The sequence below is a fragment of the Pelecanus crispus genome, chromosome 1 (genome assembly GCF_030463565.1).
Source record: "Pelecanus crispus isolate bPelCri1 chromosome 1, bPelCri1.pri, whole genome shotgun sequence".
Taxonomy (NCBI): Eukaryota; Metazoa; Chordata; class Aves; order Pelecaniformes; family Pelecanidae; genus Pelecanus; species Pelecanus crispus.
In genome coordinates, this window is record NC_134643.1 from 57,470,332 (window position 1) to 57,493,334 (window position 23,003).

Consider the following 23,003-nt stretch of genomic DNA (forward strand, 5'->3'; position numbering starts at 1 on the left):
ACCTCAATGCTGAGCTCACCAGGTACCTGCAGCTGCCACCTGAAACAGTACCTACAGCAGTGCCTGTAGATTGCAACTTGGAAAGAAGGGATCGGGTTAAGAGGACCTGGGCAAACACACTGCAGTAGCAAGGGGGTTTATGCACAACTCTCCTTGTCCCATCAGATGTACTTTTACTCCTATACTCAGGGGGAAAACATCACACACAATGTACACACGAAGCCGTCAAACAAACTGGTTCTTTCTGCATCAGTTATGCATCTGCATCTTCCTGCATCCTTAAGCTGGAATAACTGCGTGCCCCTGGATGAAACGCTTTCCTTAGCAGAAACGTTTGACACCACCACAGAAGTACAAAGACAAGATCTGCGGAGACGTTATCTAAATGCGGGTTCACAGAAAAAGGCACTCGTGTCTCATCTGTGGGTGTCTGGGGGGGCCTGCAGAGCAACTCAGAGCTCCTGCGGCGACATCTTCCCTGAAAGGCCTGCTGCGGAAGGGGCTCGGGCGCGCACCGCAGATCCACTCAGCCCTCCGAGGCCGGTGGCACGCCGCTCTGGAGAGGCAGGAGCGGAGGTGGGCGAGGGCAGGGACAAGGCCAGCCGGCATACGGCCCCACTCGCGCCGCGGGACGCGGCTGGGACGGGACGGGGCCCGGCCCAGGCCCAGGCCGCGGCCGCCTCCCCACGGGGTGGCCCCGCGCAAGGCATGCCGGGTCCCCCCCCCGCGCAGGACTACACGTCCCGGCGTGCCCCGCGGCCGGCGCCGCCGCGCGGGCCCCGTAGCCCCGCCCACCCGCGGCGAGGCAGGCCGGCTGCGGCACGCCGGCCGTCAGCACCCGCCGCGGGGCGGAGGGCGGCCGCCCGCCCCTGTGACGTCACGCCGCGCAGCCAATCCCGCAGGGGAGAGCAAAACTGCCGGCTTTCAAATCCTCCGCCTCCCCCGCCCGCCCCTCCCCCATCGTCCCCGGCGGCGGCGGCGGCGGCGTGAGGTGCTTGGGCCGGCGCCACTCGATCGCGCCTCCCCCGGCAGCCAGCGGCGGGCGGCGGCGCCGGACCACTCGCGGCGCGGAGGTGAGGAGGGGCGGCTGCCGCCAGCGGTGGTGGCCGGGGGAGCGGGGGCGTGCGTGAGGTGAGGCGATCCCGCACGCTAACAACCCCCCCCCCCCCCCCGCCTGCCCGCCCCGGCTCCTCGGGCGGGGGGAGCGGGAAGGGAACGCCCCGCGGCGCTCCCACGCGCCCCCCTCCCACGCGGAGGCGAGGGTACCCCCTTCTTCCCCCCCCCCCCCCCCCCCCGTGGATGCAGGTCACGCGTGCCTGGCCACGGGAGCCCCCTCCGCGCCCGCGCGCCAGGCGCCACGCGGCACGGCGGGGGCCGCCCGCGCGTGGGGCGGGAAGAGGGGGGCGTCGGTGCCGGTTCGGGGGCGGGGGTCAGGGGTGGCGGCGCGGCCGGCGCTCGGCAGCTTCCTCGGGGGAGGAGAGGAGCCCTCGGCCCAGGGCGGGGGAGAGCCGCGCTGGGAGGCTGCGGGGCTGGCGGGGGGGTAACCTTGGGCGGTCACCCAGCGCTCCCGGGAGCCGGGCCCCCCGTTGCCGGGAGAGCGGAGCAGCCTCCCCCTTGGGACAGCACAGCAGGCAGCCGGTGTGCTGCCTGTTGGTGTGGACAAAGTGTTATAATCAAAGCGTTCGGCTGAGCTAACTTCTTTTGGCCATGGGGAAGCGTACAGATTGACGCAGTCTTTAAGTGAAGAGGAAGCCTCTCTTCAGGCATTTCCAGATCTTGGTTTTATTTGCCAAACGTACTAACTCTTCAATTTTATTTTTTTAAAGCTTTCCCTGCAGAAGACCTAGCAGTGAAGAGACCCCTGGTAGGTTGACAATTGCGTGTGGCTGACCTGTTTGCAATAGAACATGCTTCAGGATGTGAGGGGGAAGTTGTATGTTGAAATTGGGAAGTAGCCTGTGTGTAAGGTGAAGAAAGTAAAAAGGGATTTAAGGGAAAGAGAAGCAAAGGGAGTGAGTACACCTGTAGAGTGTAGAAGAGCATCACAATGGAACAGAACTCTTTTTTTTTTTTTTTTTTAAACAGTAGGGTGATGAGGTATTTAAAAGTAAAGTTAATAATTTAGCTAGGTGAACAGACCAACTTATTTGCATCCTAACTTTTGTTCCTGTCTAGTAAAGCCTTCATGGGTTGGAGGATGTCTTATCTTCCTTCTCGGTGCTGGATTGGCAGAGGTTGGGAATGTCCATCAGTCTGGTGTCTGTGTGGCCTGGCAGGGGTGGAGTAAGTTATCTGAGCATCTTTCTACTGGGAGCACCTACTTGAGAGGACAGTCATCCTAGGAAAGTGATGTTGATCAACCTTAGGGATGTTTTTTTACCCCTGTGTCCAAAAGCAATACTGAAGTTAATGAAAGCTGAAGAGAAGCCATCCTCTGGGGAAGCTGAAGGCAAATACTTCTTCACAGCTAGGTGTCAGGAGGAAAGGCTGTACATACAACTTTCGTTTAGGGGGTGTTTTCAAACCAGTACCGTTGAGCTCAAAGAGCTGCAAGAGTGTGAGGCCACTTCTAAGTCAGACAGGAATGGAAAGGAAACAGCTTTCTGATGTAGGAATGAATCTTCATCCCTTCTGACACCAGAAGTCTATTTTATAAGTATGTTGCTTCTAAGCACTTAGTTGTGTGTAGTCTTTTATCCCAGTGGAGGTGCTGGGATAAGGAACACGCTCTCTTTATCCTGCTGAATGAATGGAAGCCAGTTACCTCACGCAGTGATTGATACTCATTAAATAATGGTATGCAGATGCTACTAGGCATGGCTAGCTTCAAACTTGTGCCTCAGGGCAAAATGTTCCCTAATCCCTCATCAGTGCAAGATCATCCTGTTTAATGTGTGTGGGACATCCAAAAGGAAAGAGAACCAACAAACGTGAGAGAGAGTTTTGTATGCAACACACATGATGTTTTCAGCAACTCGGTGGTTCTAGAACTGTGCTGACAAGGGCACTACTGGGGATATCGCTGAAAAGGAAAAACAGTTGTGTTCATCCTAGCTTGCTTTGGAGAACAGGGGAAATGTGCAGCATGTAATTAAAGGATGGGGCTTGGGGAGAGAGGAATGTTATGTTTTAACTGTAAAATGTTGCGCAAAGAGTCTTAACGTGGCCTTAGCCCATAGTTTTAGCTACTGGTTATTTATGAAGTGTAACAACTCCATCAAAACCCAAGTCTCCTCAGTATTGGAAGAATCAACGCCATCCTGACTGCTTGGCTTTGGAATATTAATCTAGTCTAGCTGTCATAAGTGAGCTATGGGGAAAACACTAATGACACTGAAAACTCAATTAGATACCTCAGGAACAAAAAAACCACATCAGTATTCAAATAAATCTAATTATGCATGCAGATTATGTATTGTAGTTTGCTTTTTTTTTTTATGTTGACAATTTATTTTAAATGACAGCTCTTAACATTAGGAAAAGCAGAAAAATGGCATCAGAAGACATCACTAAGCTTGCGGAGTCACTTGCCAAAACCAAAGTGGGCGGCGGACAGTTGAGCTTCAAAGGCCAGAGCCTTAAACTCAATACAGCTGAAGATGGTAAGAGAAAATACCCTTGTGTTTGGGAAGTGTTCTTCCTGGAATTCTAAAGTCTTATGGGAAACCTCCTGCTAATCCTGCACGAACAAGCTGTCGTAATATTAGCTGTGATGCAAGGGTCGTTCAGCTACAGCTGCTTCTGATAGAGACGTTTCCTTCCTTTGTACCCTGCTTTGACGTGGTGCCCTGGCAGTGTCAGGCTGGCGGAACTGGGGTTTGGCTCCCTGGTGTGTAATTCTTGTTTTCTTGGTGTTGTCTCCAAGTGCTTTTGACAGTCACTGTGCATTAGAAGTCAGTGTTCCTTTTAAAAACAATAAGCAAGTGGATGACAGCTCTTGGAACAAGTAGATGCTTCAAAGACAGAACGGGCTAATATGTTAGTCCGCTGCAATAGTCCAGTTTCTTCCCAAATTCTGACCAATTCATTAGACTGTTCTTGGTTTTTTTCTGCAATATCTCTCTTGCTGATGTATGTGCGTTTCCCAATTAAAAATGTCTTGCAGTGGCTGCTAATGTAGTAAGTATCTGGAGAATATGTATATATTCTTACATCAACATTTCTGCCGCACCAAGAAACAGCATCTTCTTCAGAGAGATTATTTGCTATTGTGCGTACCTTTTTTTACTGATTCCAAAGATCATGCTTTTTTTATATGCCGTTTTAGTAGTGCAAAGCCACTAAACTATGGGGAAAGGCTTTGGAACTTGGGAATGATAACAAGTGCCCATTGACAGGAGAGAGTCTGCAGCCTGCTTCTGTGTCTTGCATAGGATTACTCTGGAGTTATTGTTCTACCCTGAGCTGTTTGCTAAACAGGCATCTACTTTTCCCAGTCAGTGGGAACTTCTTCCTGTTGACATGGCATCAATTCCCATCAACTTTCAGCTTAGTCCTTGCATCTTTGTAGGCACATGCACTCTAGCTCCTAAACTACGTGCTGAATGGCAGAGGAATCTTACTTGGGAAGTAAGGAAACTTAATTTTGCAAATAGGAGAATGGCTATCAGAGAATAGAACTAGAAATAAATTGTGAAAAGGCAGGGTGGGGAACGGAGAACGTTCACTCTAGTGACCTGATACTTTAGCTTTGTTCCATTCGCTGTTTCAGGATTCTTTCAGATAATGTTGTTCAGTTGTTTTCGCTAAGGGTAGAGTTGAGGAAGTATTGCTGCATCAGAGTGTTACTGTGGTACCTAAAGTGATAGTTAAAAGGCCAACTAGATTATCTGCTTTTTGCAGCTGAAGAAGTGATCAAGCAAATTGAGGAATTTGATGGCCTGGAAGCATTGCGCCTGGAAGGCAACACAGTGGGTGTGGCGGCAGCAAAGGTCATCGCCAAAGCCTTGGAGAAGAAATCAGAGCTCAAGGTGAGATCAAGTGGGTGGTGGTGAAGGGGAAGAAGTAATGCAGAAATACTGAAGGCCTATCTGTGCTCTTCCTGCAGTAGCTTGCCTTGAGTTAAGCCCAAAGCTTGCTTGGTGGTTCTTCCAGTAGGAAGAACAGCCATATGAAACTATGGCAGAACCTGGGGACTTTGGGATAATGGGAATACTTTCTGCATTCCTAACTGTTCCTGTTCAGAAGGCTTCCAATCTTAAAGCTGGGAAACTGTGCAAGGAAGAGCTTCTCTGCAGATGCAGCATCTGCAAACAAAAAACTGTGGCAACAAAACTTAAGTTCTAAAGGAAAAGCTGGGTCATATCTTCTGGAGAATGATCAGATCTTCTGAAAAATGAGTCTTCAGAGAATGCCTGAATAGGGAAGAAATAATGGAAGAAATGCACCAGGAGGTTTTTCTGGGTCCAAGCTATGTTTCCCTCCTACTATTCTAGCCTAATGTTAGGAGGATGCTGTGCTTCTAGAGGCACTGTCCTTTGTAGGAGAGGAGTATGAAACATTGATTCATGTTAATCACCCAAGTATGGCTTTTCAAGCAAGTTCAGATTGTTAAGCTCCATACCTTAGTAAAATCTGCATTCCTAATATATCCTTCAGTTTCCTGCTGCTTTTTCCTGTGGTAATTTTCTCAGCAGAAAAGAATTCCAGCTTGAATGCAAGCAAGAACTCTTGTATAGTGTTATTTACAATGTGCATTTCAGTGGCTTTATGTCCTTGCAAGTGAAGTAACTGTAATGTTAGTTCTCGTAGCTCTGTAGTACAATCAAATGACAAGCTGAAGGGAAGGCAGACAGTATTAAGCTGTCCCCAGTGATGTAATGCAGCTTGTATGTGTAAACCTCTGTACAACTGTATTGTCCTAAATATTTTTAATGGTTTCTATCTGTATGTTTCTTATTTTAGAGGTGTCACTGGAGTGACATGTTCACAGGGAGGCTAAGGTCTGAGATCCCTCCTGCTTTGGTAAGTAAAAACTGGATCTGAGATTTCTGACTAATGTAACTTTTCTCACCTGTCATGCTTTCTGTGGGAGTATGTGTTTTAGCACAGAGCTGATCTTTCTCTATGCTGTGAACACTAAGAGTCTCAGAATAGGTGATTCTTTTTTGCTCCTTTTGTATGAAATGGAGAAGGGTTGATAAAAGGTCAAACACAAGTCCATGCTAGTGAAGAAGCTTGTCACTGGGGAAAACATCCTCATGATCAGATAGATAGAATGGGAACTAAGCTTTCTAAATAAAAGCATATGGCCATGTCTTCCAAGAGCATTACAGAGCTCCCTGCCTCCTTGAGTCCTCTGAAGCAAGAACATGATAACTCAACAGAATGAAAACAATATTTCTTCTAGCAGTAGAGAGAGGGAAGCTCACTTTGAAAAATGTATATTTGACCTAAAGAGATGGGATAACTTCTTGGTAACTGCCTTGTGGTTGTCTTTAGCTTAATCTGCACAAATTTTTCTCTGGCTTTAGCTGTAAAATTTTATTTCCCCATGCAGCTTTGCTGAACATCTTCAAAGCGGAAATTTTTTGCAGCATCACTGTCATACCTAGCCACTGCAGTGACGCTGTCACTAAAAGTCAATCCACTCCCTCCCTCCCACCCACTACCGTCTGTTTCCTTACAGATCTCTTTGGGGGATGCACTCATCACTGCTGGAGCCCAGCTGGTGGAGCTGGACCTGAGTGACAATGCCTTTGGGCCAGATGGTGTGCGTGGCTTTGAGGCACTGCTGAAGAGCCCCGCATGCTACACCCTACAGGAACTCAAGCTCAATAACTGTGGCATGGGCATTGGTGGTGGCAAGGTAAGGGTTGTCTCCTCTTTGGGAATGAGGTCAGAGGCAGGACTTGCCTTCAGACTGCCCTGCACAGAATGGTTGATGTTGGAAGGGATCTTTGGTGCCTATCTAGTTCAACTCCTCTGCTCAGGGCAACTAGACCAGGTTGCTCAGGGCTATGTCTAGTCAGATTTTTAATATCTCAAAGGATGGAGACTTCACAGCGTCTCGGGATAGTCTATCCCACTGTTTAACAACCCTCACCATAAAAAAGGGGGTTTTGTGTTTAAATGGAATTTTCTCTGCATCAGTTTGTGTGCTTTTGTTTCTGGCTCTGCGTTCTTTACACCACCTTCTCCCCCTGTCCTGTTATTCTGCTGTTCTTACACATGGATAAGATCTCCCCCAGAGCCTTCTCTTCTCCAGCCTTAATAACCCCAGCTCTCAGCACTCTCCCAGTATGTAAAATTCTCCAATTCTTTAATCATCCTTGGGACCCTTTGCTGGACTCACCCCAGTATGTCCATGTAAGAGTCTGAAACTGGACACAGTACTCGGATGCATTTCACAGGGCTGAGTAGAGGAGAAGGATCACTTCCCTTGACCTGCTGACAGTGCTTTTTCGAAGGCAGCCCGGTAGACTTTCTTTGCTGCAAGCGCATATTGCTAGCTCATAGTCAACTTCTCACCCACTAGGACACCCAGGTTCTTTTCTGCCAAGCTATTTTACCCCCAGCTGACCCCCAGCTTATGCTGGTACATGGAGTTGTTCCTCCTCATTTGCAGGACTTTGCATTTCCCTTTAAACTTAATGAGATTCTTGTTGGCCCATTTCTCCAGTTTCAAGATCCCTTCCCTCTACATGTTTTCATGGATAAATTTCTGAAGTATGAAAAGCTCATCTGTTTTTCCAGGATAGGAAAACAGTTCTATCCTAAACATTAGATTCCATGTCAAGAGAGCTAGTAGCCTTGGATTTGAGAGAACAGTATTACCAAGGCTAGCAGTGAAGGGATGCCTGTTGGATGAAGGAGAAAACCAGGACTAACTGTCATTATCACTAAGACCCTACATGTTTGCCTGTTTAAGAATCAAGTGTCCTGAATGGCGTCAATGTGTTCTAGTGTTGCAAAACTATCACTTCTTGCCTAAGACTGTAGTGTGCAAGTGTTGTAGTTACAGGCAGTTTTATTGTATACCCTACTGTAGAAGCAGGTACATTTCAGTGGTGACTGAAGTATTTCTTGAGAGCTAGAGCTGGATATACAAAACACACTTGGATTCCTTCAGAATGAGATGCTGAAGTAGTATAAACTGCTTGTGTTTTATCTTTAGATATTGGCAACCGCGCTGAAAGAATGTCACAGGAAATCAAGCGCCCAGGGCAAGCCTCTTGCTTTGAAAATATTTGTGGCTGGCAGAAATCGTCTGGAGAATGATGGTGCCACTGCCCTGGCTGAAGCCTTTGGGGTAAGTACCAAACCAGAGCTTCTTGAGAGCAAACTGGAGCAAGGTGTGCTTAAGTGCTAATGTTAAAGATAATGCACACAGAGCTTGCCTCAGCTTGGAGGCAGTGGCTGGTTGTTGGTTCACTAAAACCGCGATGTTGTTTGCTGCTGAAACTGGAGTCTTCAACAAGTGCAATTAGAATTGATGACTGAATGTTTCTGTGACCTAAGTTTCCAAACACACAACTAGTGGTTGTGTAAAGTAGTTACTTGAGGGAGAAATAGGCATCTCCTGAGTAATTTAATAGTAGTCCTATTCCTTCTCCTCCCTCTCTGCTAATGGAGGTTATCTGGCACTGGAGTAGCCGTACCAGCTGACCTCTTGAGTGCTTCTTTGCCTAGTTGTTCAATCATCTGGCAAAAGCAACCTAGTGTTTTTGCTAGGATCATCCTGTGAGGGTTCTAAATGCTGCCTAGCTTTCTCTAGCTGTCACTGGCCAACTTGCACTTTTTTTGGAGGAAGAGAATTCATTGTGGTTGGCGGCCACCTAATTCCCTTTTCTTTCCTCCATTGCTACTAGAAGTGACTTCTGAATTACAATGCATATTGTCAGGTATATTAACAATGATATTGCAGGTTATAGGTTGTTCTTTTTGTAAAGAGCTGTCTGGATGTGATTTTGACTAATCAGTAATCATGGCAAAAATAAGACTTCTTAAATACTTGAGAAGCACATAACGAAGTGATTCATGAGCAATTCAGACTGAATGGCACTACCAAAATGGGATTCATTACTGTGTTTTGTCACATGCTGTTTAGTCCATAAACAGTATTCATACTACTTTTCTTACAGGTTTGCTTCTGTGTGGTCAAAGCAAAATGTAGATCTTAATTAGAAAAATACCGTGTCCGGTGATGTTGCTTGGTCTGTTTCAGTGTTGTTGAACCACAGGTGAAGAACTCTTGTTTTAAGGTATCTAGAGCAGGCACACTAGAAGGGTGCTACTTGTGACTCTTAGAATCAGGGCTTTGTGTTAATCTGAGACTTGCCATGAGCCTGCAATGTTACTTAGGTTTGTGACATAATTGCTGGTAAATAATTCTGGGTAGAAGAACTAATGGAGTTTTGAGTTGGAGGAAAACAATTTTAAGCAAATCCTAAAGAGTGGAGCACTATACTCTTGAGTATGTCTCCTAACAGCTTTTTTTCATCTGCATCCTTTCCCAGATCATTGGGACTCTGGAAGAGGTCCATATGCCACAGAATGGAATCAACCATCCTGGCATCACGGCACTGGCCCAGGCCTTTGCTATCAACCCGCTGCTTAAGGTTATAAACTTGAATGACAACACCTTCACAGAGAAAGGAGCTGTGGCCATGGCAGAGGTGAGTTGTTCTAAGCTGTTGCTTTGCGTTTGTCTTCTGCCTCCCAGTCTCCTCAAATATAGTTAGCATTAGCATCTCTGGCTTGGTGGAGCCACGTGCCATGCTGCAGTGGGAAAGATGACCTTCCAGGTGCGATAGGACATTCATTTACTTGCATGTCTGTACTTTCAAATTTGTGCTGTCTTGCAGACTCTGAAGGCGCTTCGGCAGATTGAAGTGATCAACTTTGGAGACTGCCTGGTGCGTTCGAAGGGCGCTGTTGCTATTGCTGATGCTGTTAAAGAAGGGCTTCATAAATTAAAGGTATTGTCTTCTTGCTGTTCAGCTTTGAACCTCTTTTGAAAATCCTAGTTTCCCATTTCCTCTTTTTCTGTCCATTCTCCTACCACTACTGATTATTTTAAAGTGGGAATGACTTCAGTGCAGGCTCTGTGCTCACAACTTGAAAGCACTAAGCTATATTGTAGATCAGTGGCATCGCCACATCCAGCTACATGGAGGTATACCAGTGATCTGTTTAGACACCGCTTATGTTCTTGAAGCTGTTAGTTCAACTCAGCAAGTGTTATTCAAGAAATCTGATGATGGAAGTATCTGCTTTTAGAACCTCTCAGAGGGTCATGAGCGGGCACTGAGACATTCCTCTTCATGAACAGCTTGTAATCTCTTCAGCATTTCAGAGTTCATACAGTTAGTGCTTTTTCTTTGTTACGGCATGTATCAGAGATCCAAATATTTTTAGTTTTTTGGTAATATCACAGCCTCCTACATCAGTATTTGCACAGGACTTGTGTTTGACAACATTTTAGACAGGCCTAAGTCCAGTCAGTAATGTAAGTAGACTAGAATCTCTAGAAACACCTGCCATGGGTCACAACTGCACTGGGACAGATGCTGAACACAAATTCCTAATCTTGCAAGCTTACGGTCAAAGGCAAAAATTCAGCTGAGTGCTAATACTTATTTACGTATATGAACCTGGTACAGAAAGATGTAGGTGCTTTGTGGTGCGAAATCCCTTGCTCAAGCTTCTGCTAGTTCTACTGGAACACATGTCTGAATCTCCTGGGAAGACTTAAGTAAGGATTCTAATGGGGGTATTGAGATGAACAGCCAGAAGTTAAATGCTTCTTTTCTAGAGCAGAAGTGGTTACGGGAGTGTAGCATGAAGCAATTGTAGCTGATTCATTGTGTTCAAGGACTGCTTCCCTTTTGCTGTTAATATTAAATCTCTTCTCAGGAAAGGATTGATTGAGTACAATGTGGAATGGTGGGGGATGGTGCCTGGCTGTTGAGTAACTTTACTCTTACTGCTCTGTCCACACTGTTTCTCTGCTGGCTGTGTTTATCAGTAGTAGTACATAGTTTGTCTTTTGAAGGCCTTAACTTGCAACGTAAGTGTTCAAAAGCAAATGTGCTGTCCATTTAGTAGAGTAGCTACCCTTCTTCAGTAAGACTTACTTGTGTGTGAATTCTGGAATGCTCTTGCGACCCTTGAATAAGATCTCCAGTCAGCTGATTGCTAAGGACTTAGAATGTCTGCTATCTTTTAGGTCTGGTTTCTGTGGCTATTCTAGGAAAGCGGTTACCTTTAGTAGTGCTGCTCTTAACAACAGTATGTTTCAAAATGCCCCTTTTAGGTATATGAAGTTAGGAGTATGTGTCAGGTTTTATTTCCAATTAAAAACACTTTTTCTTTTTTTCCCGCTAAGAGCCTCTTCAAATGAGATTATTTCCAGAACACTTCTGAGCACATGAAGCTTATGGAGATGATAGGAGTTAATAGGAATTCTGCAAACAAATGTTCTTCTGCTTCTTAGGAACTGAATTTGTCCTTCTGTGAGATCAAACGGGATGCTGCTCTGACTGTTGCTGAAGCTATTGAAGATAAGGCAGAGTTGGAGAAGCTGGATCTCAATGGTATGTAAGTTTGCTAGATCAAAGTATGTCTAGTCTGATCCCAACTAGAAACCACTAGGAAGAATGTTGACAGTATCACATATTCTAGTCTTGTAATTGTCAGCATTTAAAAAATGGTACTCTCAGAGCAGCTGAACTTGGATGACCTTGGGACAGGAAGCAGTTATATCCTGAAAGTTTTCTTAAGCCATGAACTCAGTTAAATTGTTAAAGTTAAGCAGTTTTGGTACATTTTTTTAAGGTGGAAATATTAAACTGATAACCTATACTTGTAAACTTTTATTAATTGTTCATTCTGATCTGAGATATTTCATACTTGCAAGCAAAAACCCCTGTGCACATCTCTGCAGAAGAGTGGGAGAACTTTGACCGGTGTTGGCTTTTGCTGTTCATACCTTGGGTCACTGCATTTCAGTGGTACTGTGCTGTATGTCCTTGTTTGAGAATCACTGAGAACAGGAGCTGTTTAGAGAAGTAGCAGGAAGTCTTTCAAAGACACTCTGAAAAATTAAGGGGTTGGTTAGTCTCCAACTGTTGTGTAATGCTGCTGAAATTTGTTTAACAACTGTTTGGTTCTGATAACTGAAGGCTGCATTGCTGCCTCTAAGGTGTTGCGTAGAAATGACTGATAACTGTTCAGTTTGTGAAATAAGAGATAGGCAAGAATCTATAGCAAAATCCTCAAGAACAAACTCGTGTGCATCTGTTAAGTCTACTCCCTTTCCCCTATCAACGTAGGTAACTGCCTGGGAGAAGAGGGATGTGAGCAACTCCAGGAGATCCTTGAAGGCTTCAATATGGCAGCTGTGCTGGGATCTTTGAGGTAGGCAGGGTACTAGCGTTTAAATCAGAAATTTTCTGACAATTTTCATCAACGCTTTCATTCACCTATCTGTTTTCAAATAAGAACTGTAACATTGCAGATGGATGTTGGTTTCAGTGTGCAGTGTGGAGCCCCGTTAGGGGATTCCATAAGCAGGATAAGTGTTGTGTCTCATTTTCATCGATGGACTTGTCTTAGTTATTGATTGCATTCCTCGCTCTTTGGTTGCCATTGTTAACTGGGTGACTGAAGCCTGAGTGTCCTCTTATTCTGTTGGATGGAGATGTACTTCTTGCAGTAAGACTTGAGGGGAGGCTGCTTTTTTGTTCTATATATACATATATATACACACATATACATATATATATACATATATATATACATTCTATACATATAACTCTCAAACCTTAGTGATGATGAAGGGGAGGAGGAGGATGATGAAGAGGAGGAGGAGGATGAAGATGAAGAGGAGGAGGAAGAGGAGGAGGAAGAACAGCAACAGCTGAAGGAGAGAGGACAGGGAGAACAGGAGTCACTGACTCCTAAGAAGATAATTGATTCACAGGTAAGCTTACTTCCAGATGCATTCCTGTTTCCTCAGCTGGAGGAGAACAAGGGAGGAAATGAGATCTGGAGTGAGTCTGAACTTGGAGTGCTGGCAGGTGTTCACATTCCTGCACAGGCTGGCACTGTAGTAACAGTCAGGGAGATAACATGCAGGAAATAAAGAAAAAGGATGACTTGAAAACATGTTTTGTTAAAGTGTGCGTGTGCACACATGCACAGAGGGAAAGGCTGAGTAGCAGCTATAACAAACACAGATGGAAAAAGTCTTCCCATGTCCAGAAAATGGTGGGAACCTTGTACATGCAATGTCATGCAGTCGTGCTAGCATATTCCGGCTATTCCAACCCTGGGCTGTTCCAGCCTCAAATAGTTTTCAAATAGAACAAATCCTGACCTGATGTACTTGTGTCCTGACCTGGTCTATGTGCCTTTGCTGCTGAACCAATTTTACTTACTTCCAAGAGTAAACTTGAGATGGATTCTGCCTGTTTCAGGATTCAACTCCAGTGCCATCTCCTCCTGTGGACGTTGCCACATTCCTTGCTTTCCCATCACCAGAGAAGCTGCTGCGACTAGGACCAAAGTGCTCTGTGCTGATAGCTCAGCAGGTAGGTGAGCCGGTGGTCTTTTGTGCTTGATTCTGTCTCAGAATCGTTTAAACCCTAGAGGTGATAACTTTGTCTCTTGAGACCTAGATTTGCATCTTCTCCCCAGTGATCCCGAGGAACCTTAAGGAAGCAGATGATGCAATTAACGCTTATATTGCCAGAGCTTCTACATAGAGTAACTTTGTTTCACAGGGTTGCTTATGCCTTGTGATATGGCCAAGGCAAAGCTGATGTCAGTTGGCTGAAGGCTGTAATTCTTGTCACAGCCCTAGCAGAGACCCATCTTCTGTAGCCAGTGAGCAGTGAACTGAATGGCCCCTGATTTATTTTTTCTTCCCCCCCCCTGCCCTTGTCTTTCAGACAGATACATCTGATGTAGAGAAAGTAGTTACAACTCTCCTAAGGATATCCTCAGTCTTCAAAGATGAAGCCCCAGTAAAAACAGCAGTGCATGAAACAACAGGTGACTGGGCCTTTCTTCACTTCATGGTGTGACCTCCTTCAGTGTCAAGGACACCAGTGTGATGCAGAGGAAGGCCCCTGTGGGACAGGCTATTGGACTGTGTTGTTCCTGGCAGCAGGAAACCCCAGATAACAAAGTACCAAGCTGTGCCATGATGTTGTGTGAAGTGAAAGTAGAGATTCGTTCTGAACTTAGCATATCTTGTGCTTCCAGAATATTGGTCCTGAGGGAGCCCAGAAAACAGTTGAACCAGTTTTCTCATTCTGTTCTCATTCCATTTCATCACCAAATGAAAGGTGAATTCTTGCTGGCCTTCAAAATTTTAAGGCTCTAACTCCTGCTGCTCTACTTCATCTGATCATATTTATATTGAGTAGAGCATTTTGTGATGCATAGGACTAAGGTCAAATTACATCTAAAGCTTGGCAGTGTACGAATTTTGGGGGTGGTTTTGCATTATTTGTTGTTGGTTGGGGTTTTTTTTCCTTTTCCTTTGTTTCAGGCCTTATACCTAAGGACTGGGTTTTATCTGTCTCGGTGTTTTAGAGGTTATACCTAGTCCCTGCAGAGACAAGTGGAATCTTAGCAGATATTACCTCCCAAAACTCCTTTAACAGCTGATATTCCCTGAGGTCCTGTATGCTCAATCTTGATCTTAAAGTCTGTAACAGCATCCCTTTGTGTATTGTTTAATATGATGCATTTATTTCTTTTTAGATGCCTTGATGAGAAAAGCCTTCACTTCTGCCACATTTAATTCGGATGCATTCATCACAAGCCTCTTGATCCATATGGGGCTACTTAAGGTGAGGAAAGAGGAAAGAGTTAAGTTATGGTCTGTTTAGGCTGTTGAAGACCAGACTGGCTGGGTTTTGGGTAATTATGTTGCCATGGAAGCAGCTGGGTGCCTGTGCATGCCTGATGCCCAGGGACAATGGAAGTCTGCAGGTCCAGCAGAAATTGCAAATTGCAGGGTTGTATTAGGATGAAGGAGGTGTCAGCTCTTTCTGCCTCTTCTGCTTAACATGCTCTGCATTCTCAGTCATCCCCTGAAGGTAGGGAGGGTCAGGTAAGGAAATAGCGCTGCTGCTGGACTATGGTGTCTATAAAAAGCCGTGTCCAGGAGTCTAATCTACAATATTATTAGTTAATGTGGTCCTTTAGGGCATCTCTTAGTAGCATGGCTCAAAAACGTGTATATCCAACTACTTGTGCCAGGTCAGTAGCATTCAACTCCATGCTTTGGAGTATCTCTGCCAAATACTAGTGTTAAATGTGTAGTTACAGGGAATAAACTTTCTCACTGCCTCAAGACCTAGAAGCTGAGAATGGAAACTTGGACCAAGACAATTCTAAACCACAGAATAGCCATAATCTATGTTATAGCATCTGTCTCTTAATTAGGCTTACGGGTTTTCTTCTGGTAATATCCAGCTTGGGATACAGACAGCTGTTGACATGCTTGGATACATCGTAATTTCCTAAAAATCCATTTAGCCGTTCCCTCTGTTCATTGGACATGGGACCAATGCTGAGCTTCCCAATTCTCAGACAGGTCAATGGAACCCGAGATGACTTTTTGTTCTGCAGAGTGCTTGTTTCAGGGACTACCACCTACCTCTTACCCATACAGAAAATAGCAAATATGCATGAGGCGCAAAGCACAGACTTGTGCTCCAGAACAACTCTTTCAGGCCAGGAAGTGGAATAAAGCCCTTGAGGATCAGCCAGCTGATGGTCATCTGTGATATAGAGGACTGTTGATTAATTAGGCATGTGTGGAGAGGGCGCAGCTTCCATGATTTTCTGTCCCACATAGCTGGAAGCACATGAGCAACAGATACTCTTAGCACCATGAACTCCAAGGTCGTACACCTAGGAACACAGGTCTAGATCCTGTCTACAGAATGAAGGGCTTTAGTTGAAATGGCAGCAGAGAAATAAATTAAAACAATGTAAGAGTTGGGACACGTAGGTTAGCATCACGTTAGGAGCAAGAATAACTTATGCATCATGTAAGCAGGGGGATGACTATAGCTTTATGTTGTACATAATTGTGAGACCAGTTCTGGGAATACTGCATCAAGTTCTGGAGAAAGCCTGCCAAAGAACTGGAGATGGTATAAAAATGAGCTACAGCATAATACAAGAAAAAAATTATGTAATTAAGGCAACTGATTCTTTATGAATTGAAGTCTGGTGGAATTCCTTAGAAGAACACTGACACAGGGCCTCTGAGAAGATTTGGATGTTTCGCTTGCAAGTTCATTACTTACCTTTTGCATTACTACTGCTGTCAATTGATAAGTACTAGAATGTTCTTGATGCTGCTTTATTTCAGATCCTGGTGCTGGGAGGCTATGGAATTGGCTACCTGTATCTTGAGGAACACTGCACTTAATCTAATGACCAACTTTCTCTCCTACAGTGTATGGGAGCACGTCATTCAACATGGAATTAATTGCCTCTGTGAACTACACTGGATTAGATAAAATAGTGATTGTCTGATGTCTGATTTCATCTTCTTGTTCTTTTCTCAGAGTGAAGAAAAGATCAAAGCTGTCCCAAGTCTCTATGGTATTCTTATGACCTTGAACTATATGGTCCAGCAGGATTACTTCCCTAAATCCCTGGCCCCAGTTCTCTCAGCTTTTGTCACAAAGTGAGTATTGTACTTGCCATGCAGTCTTCTCCATGGGAGCTAGTGAAACTGTTTGAGGGTTAATAGCTACATGCAAGCTATTCTGTTAAAGCCCACTAAATATCTGTTCTGAAATTAAGGATTAATAGTTTAATGGGCCTCTGCTTTATCTTGATTACTCCAGTAGGTGAGGTTTAGAATAAAAAAAAAATCTTTGTCCTAAAGAAGAAAGTGGAAAGCTGGCTTTGCAACTAACTGGCTCTGAAGCAGAGACTGCTAATGCCAGTCACAGAAGAGGTATTTTGAGCTTAAGGAAACCTGCTGGGTTTCTAGCCACTGCTTCAGTGAACTATGAGTACACTGGATTGAACTGTGCCCTCCAAACATCTTTCCGAGTATGACGGTCAGCAGAGCTCTACCTGAATTGTCATGCTGTGTAACACTGAACACCAGCAGATCAAAACACTGCAAAACACAAAGACTGAATTTGTTCCTAAATGAAACTTCCTACAATGACAGCGGCAAGGTTAGTAATTTTTCTGAGAACTAAATTGGGAGCATAAGTGTTGAAGAAGCTGCTTCTACTGCCTGCCTCTATTTAATACTGTTACTTCTAGTACAGGTATAGAATCAACCCCTGCCGCCACCAGCTTTAGTTTTTTTAATGTCTTCAAGCACAGTACATGCAATAGCTGTGGAAGCCATATCTCTTCTGGATTAAATCAGTGTTAACTTCAGTGTTGATGAGACTTAGAAAAAACACACCAAATAGACCTTCCCTCAAGAGAGGAAGGATTACATACTACTCTTCAGCAATCAAGAGGAGCAACAGTCCAAAATTGTCACTTTAGGCAAAACCAGCAGAGGTCTGAAATCCATTTGGAGCTCTGTGGCTGTTTGGCTCAGCATGGACCATGTGCCATCTAGGGTCAGAGCAGCTTTTCAACAGGTTCCAGAATGAGGCTTAAGCCTTCCTGATTTTCATGGTATGGGTAATATGCAGACGCTTAGGATCTCTTGCTGATGAAAGGCAGAGGCATCAAATACTTGGGGTCAGTACGAAACACGGGTGATAGGGATGCAGTCAAATATTGGTAGTCAGTCTTTTCTTAGTTCTACTGGGATTGGAAGCAGGCCAGTTGTGATAGGAGAGAAGAACTCTTCTAGGCATTGGTGTGGATGAAGCTGTCAAAGCTGATATGTAGCAGTGGTATGCATCCAGCAACCAGCCATGCTAAGGTCAGTTTTGGAAAATAAAACTAACTAGCTTGTTTGCACATGTGCAAATACTAACCTGGAGGCCCCTCTGGTGGAAGTTTGTCTGCTGTCTCCTCTCTTTGGCTTGATCAGGCTAAGAATTAGGCAGTTACAAGCCAATGAATGCTTTACCAACTGAGCAAATATACCTTCAACTAAGTCATTATAGGTTTAAACAAGAAGTATCAGGACTTGCCATGTGAAGTTGTCTAGACACATCACTGGATTTCTGCTGTTTCCTACACTGCTGCCTGTGCCTTGTGATCTTGCTTGTTGATCAAGTAGGTATGTACAGTGTAAGGATCCAATACCAGCCCTAAAATAAAAGGGTGAAGAAAATGATGGCTTTCTTCATCAGGCACTAGTTATGCAGAGACCCAGCTTGATCAAAGCAAGTACCACTTGGAGTCTATCAGCCCCAGCCCTGATTTAAGTCCCTTGAAGCTGGGAATAGAAAAGGGGATTTTGGTTCAGTGCACTTGACCCTTCTAATTCCTTATGTCAGGTTCCAGTGCCTAGAGTAGCCTTGTAACTCAACTTGGCGTGTCCTTCTAAACAAATTCACTCACAAAAGACACTTGTCCCCCTCTCCCTGTATGTGTGTATGTAGGCCTCTCCCAGGCTCCAGGCCTGCAAAATACCAATAAACGTTTTTCATCTGTAGATGTTGCTGTATGTGACAAAATAAGAGTAAAATTCTGGTCTTAATGAATCTATCAACAAAAATTCCATTGAATGCATAGCCAGCATTTCACTAAAAGAGGGGAAACTCTCTTTCTGAAAGTGTGAGGTTGTTCAGAGGTCCTGTATAAGTTGTGTGAGAGCCAAGGGCCTCTCACAGTAGAAGACAGATCTGCCTGCCTGCCTTTGGTATGTAAAGTTGCTAATGCCAAGCCTGCAGAGTGTCCCTGGTGGTGTGAAATTCTTGGAGCTAAAGCTTTCTCTGATTTGCAAACCCCTCTGTTGCAAGGTGTGATATTATAGGGAAACTTATGTCCTGTGCAGCAGAATGAAGTCAACACTATATACAAGCAATATACCTTTGTGTTTTATAAATACATTTCTTAAAATGCATTCCCTAAGGGAACAAGGAGAACAGCTATTAAATCCCTTACAGTTGCCTGGAGAGAACAAGAGCAGTTCAAGAACCACAAAGTCCAGTTAAAACAGCTTCTCGACTAACCTACACCCCTTGTCTTTCCTTGGAATTTAGTCAGAACAAAATCACATCCTAACCTTAAATCAAACCTCTAACTGGTTAACCTAGTAATCTGCAGAGCTCCTTTGGGCTCTGTTTCTGCAACAAATCTACTTCCACTCTGTCAAACCCATGAGTCCTTCATTTGCAGCAAACTGTTTTTATGTGTTTTTATGATATTTTCCAGGTTTTTCCTTTAGCATTGCAGTTACAGCTCTAGAAGCCCAAAGGAGCTAAAGTTCTTGTAGCTGCCTAGGCTAGAGCTCTGCTGCCTTTTGCGACAAGGGGTTTCCTTCTGGAGTAGTCATTCTCCTCCTTTCTTAGTGACAATTTGTGATACTGTAGGTAGTGTTCTTCATTCAAAAATAATAGTAAAATGATGGATATGGACTGTAAGCAGCATCCATCTTACTCTGCTGCTGTCAGTCCTTGTTTTCTTTTTTTGGACGCAAGAGGGTGCTGTGAATCCACATGCGCTTTTCCATAGGTCTTTCGGTGGAAACACTGAAGTACGTGGAGGTCTGCCTGCCCACTTATGACTTCTTGGAGGTGGTAGTGGCTTTCTTTTGTAAGGCTTGGGGTTTTTTTTTTTGTTTGTTTGGGGTTTTTTTTGGAGTTTGGGGGGGTTTTGCTGCTCTTTGCAGGATTGGATCACATAAGTGGCCTCTTGCAACCGTCTGTAGCATGGAGTGGCAGGCAGTTGAACTCCACAGCCAAGTAAGGAGGCTCTTAGTGTTAGAGGAGGCTTGGTGTTAGGAGTGGAGGCTGTGAGGGAGGTTGGCTGTGATCAACATCAGCAGTTCAGGTTCTCTGTTTCAAAAAATGGGGAGCTGCCTAGACAAAATCAGCCTGCTCATTGCAAACAGGGCTCTGGGTCTTCTGAAGATGACGACTGAAATACCCACCCAGCCACTTTGAACATAAACTGGAAGCTGTAATTGTGTCCTGTCTGTTCAGTGTGGGGCCTTGAATGGCTGTTGTGGGGATAAAAGGGGTTAGCTCTTCTCTAGGATGTGGTTCTGTTAAACTGTAGCATACATGGAGCCCTATAGCAAACAACATCTGTAGCTATTACCTGTGTAGTATAAATCCAGAGACTAATTTTTTGCTTCTGCCTAGATTCCTATCTTTATTTCAGCTCCCCCTTCTTTCCCAAATTGAGTAGACCTCACTGCTGTTTAGGGTATTTTGCTGTGTGGAGTAGGAGAAAAGTAAAATTAATGATTTCCATTCTCAGAACAGTGGAAAATGCTGGAAGATTCTTTGGAGGAAGTTCCCCAATGGATGGATACAGACTGTTAGAAGTTTCAGTGATGCTTAGGGAACAGCTAGCCTGTGGAAACAGAAATACACATTACTGGGAGGTGATGGGAAGGTAGCCCATGTTAACCCTGATGAAACTATAGTTCCATCATCTAGTTTCAAGGAGCCTGTTATTCTGCATGAGGTAGACCTTGCTATTGCAATCTTTGTGCCAGGTGCTTTCAGCTGATGGTCTGTGGGTTCTGTAGGCTATTTGTAAGCTTCCTCCCCACCCCTCCACCCTCAAAAGGTGGCCCAGCAAAGCTAGTCAGGTGTAACTTAACTTCAGGCATGGGGAGGGCCTCTTAAGCCCTGAGACCAAAGTCACCATCGGGTCAAAGATAGCAAATGACTGGGTGAGAAAAGGTTTGAGTACAAGCAGGCTTGTCTTCTGTGTTTTGGGACCCTAAATGGTGAATCTGTATGGAAAATTCCATTGCTGGGAGGGAAAGGGGCTTCCATCCCCACCCACTTTCTGCTACCCAAACTGAGACACCGGGCTCCAGAGATCAACAGTCTGCTACTGATTTTTGCACCTGTGGAAATAAATGTCCTGATTCTTGGCTGTGGTCTTCCTGACTCAGACTCAGCAGTGGAAAGAGAATTTTCAACAGCAAGCTCTGGATGGCAAGCAGTGATCTGTGCAGAGGTCAGGGAATGGTTTCGGAAGAGGTGGCCAAGGAGAAAAGATGTAGACTTCTGGGCATGCAAGCCCAGTGCATTTGAAATGGTGTTTATTTGCTCATTCGACGTCAGATACAAAGCAGTTCTCAAATTTAGTATTTTAAATCTCTCTCTCTTCTTTTCACAGACCAAACCGTGCTCTTGACTCCTGTTCATTTGCTCGCCACATGCTCTTACAAACCCTCCACCAGCTGTAAGAGACAAGAGATGTGCTGCTGTGCCCTTCCCTCCTCATAGGACTGTCATCAGCAGAGAATTCAGAGCTGCATGGTGGGAGAGGATCCCAGAGCCCATACAGACATGCTGTCCTTTTTTCTTTTTTTCTTTTTTCTTTTTTTCCTCTGTAGGACGTCTGTCCTTCCTTCTGCTTTCATCAACTTGGACAAATCCTGCTGAATTTTTTTTCTACTCCTCATGAAGTGACTCCCTGGTCTGCAGGGCAGGTGCTTATGCTAGAATAAGTCAGTGCTGCTCTGAGCTCTGCATGAATTAAAAAGAAGAGTCCTCTACTTTGGTTGCATTGGCAAGGGTATGCCAAGACTAACACAGGGCCCGGAAGTGCTCTCATCAGGATCAACCCAGTTGTGCATTTTATTTTATTTTATTGGACTGTGACTCCTGCCTGATAGCATTCAGCACTGTGCAGGAGGGAGGCTACGCTGCTGCTGCTGCCCCTGCTTCTCCGGGCCAGGGGAGTGCTTGACCCCCTTCTGCTGTTGCCGGGTCAGAGGGGCAAGGTGTGTGCCCCTTTTGTTTCCTCGTTCAAGTCCTTTTGTCGCAGGCAGTGTGTGGCTGATTTGTATTTTAATATACTACTCCCCTGCTGCTGTGGCTTGGAATATTCATGTAATGTGGCTGACCCTGGTGGCCATTGCTTAAGGGAGCAAGCATATTTTTATTGTAAATTTTTTTGGCATTGCCTGTGTTGTTCCCTCTTCCTGCCCTTTCCCTGTCCCTTTCCCTTCTCTTCCTAATTAAATAGGCTTGGTTTGGAAATGAATACAATCCATGAAATCCCTGTGGAACATGTGTTCCCTTTCTCCTCCCTTTGACAAAACACTGGGACCGTGTGCGCTATTCACGTGTTGGAAAGCTGAGCACATGTAAGAGTATGAAGAATTAGGGCTGTGCTGATTGTTCTCGGGTAGGGCTGTGTGGTTTTTTTCCTGCGCTGAAGGAGTAGCAGCAGATGCACCTAAATTTCTGTATGGAGGATTGTCTACGTGCCTACACATGTTTGTGGCACCTACCTGTATGACTTCTGAGCGCACAAGCTCACAGCCTGGTCCTGCTCCCACTTCTTTCAAGCCTCTGAGAATCAACACATCTCTTTAGGTAGCAAAAAGTTGTTCCTTCCCTCTCTGTTTTCAGTTGGAGGAGACTATTCATCCTCCCTTACCTGACCTTACAATTGACTTGCAGTATAAATGGGGTCACAGTGCCAGGAAGAAGTCAAGGAAATGGAGTTAGCTGTCCCTTCGCTGTGAGAGGCAACGTGTACCACAGCTGGCAGGGTGCATGTGCTTGGCCTAAATGCAGGGAAAGCCGGTGTTAACTTGCAGGGTGTGCAGGCAGCACGGACAGGAAAAAGGCCTTGGGGCACTGGGTTGAAATAAAGTGCGTGGCATGTGCAAGACCTACCTGCATGCAATCTCTGCTTAAATTCCTCCAGGTTGTGGGCCTGTTCAAGGCAACCACTGGTGAAGCTGGGGTGGTTGTGGGAAGTTTTGTGTGGCTATGATCCAGCAGGCTTGGGAAAGCAGTGTCTCTCATCGCTCTGGCAGGGGAGGTGATGGCCTTTGTGTAAGAGTAATGTCCCCTCATTATAAAAAGGCTGCCCTAAGGCTAAGAGCAAAATGGATTTTCTCCCGGTTTCTGTGACTGAAGTTGGAACTCCTCTGTGTCCAAATTGGTAAAAATTAG

At 45.1% G+C, this 23,003-nt stretch overlaps 1 protein-coding gene across 1 annotated transcript; it reads left to right on the forward strand.

Annotated features, from left to right (window-relative positions):
- The first annotated feature begins 1,835 nt into the window (after positions 1-1,835).
- Positions 1,836-22,720, forward strand: RANGAP1 (Ran GTPase activating protein 1). Its single transcript, XM_009482454.2, has 16 exons — positions 1,836-1,864; positions 3,465-3,602; positions 4,843-4,970; positions 5,905-5,964; positions 6,629-6,808; positions 8,117-8,251; positions 9,459-9,617; positions 9,807-9,920; positions 11,438-11,537; positions 12,276-12,360; positions 12,772-12,925; positions 13,422-13,535; positions 13,896-13,998; positions 14,716-14,804; positions 16,539-16,660; positions 21,208-22,720. Exons 2-16 carry the CDS (start codon positions 3,491-3,493, stop codon positions 21,275-21,277), a joined length of 1,725 nt encoding a protein of 574 aa, XP_009480729.1. The 5' UTR covers positions 1,836-1,864; positions 3,465-3,490; the 3' UTR covers positions 21,278-22,720.
- Positions 22,721-23,003: the final 283 nt, after the last annotated feature.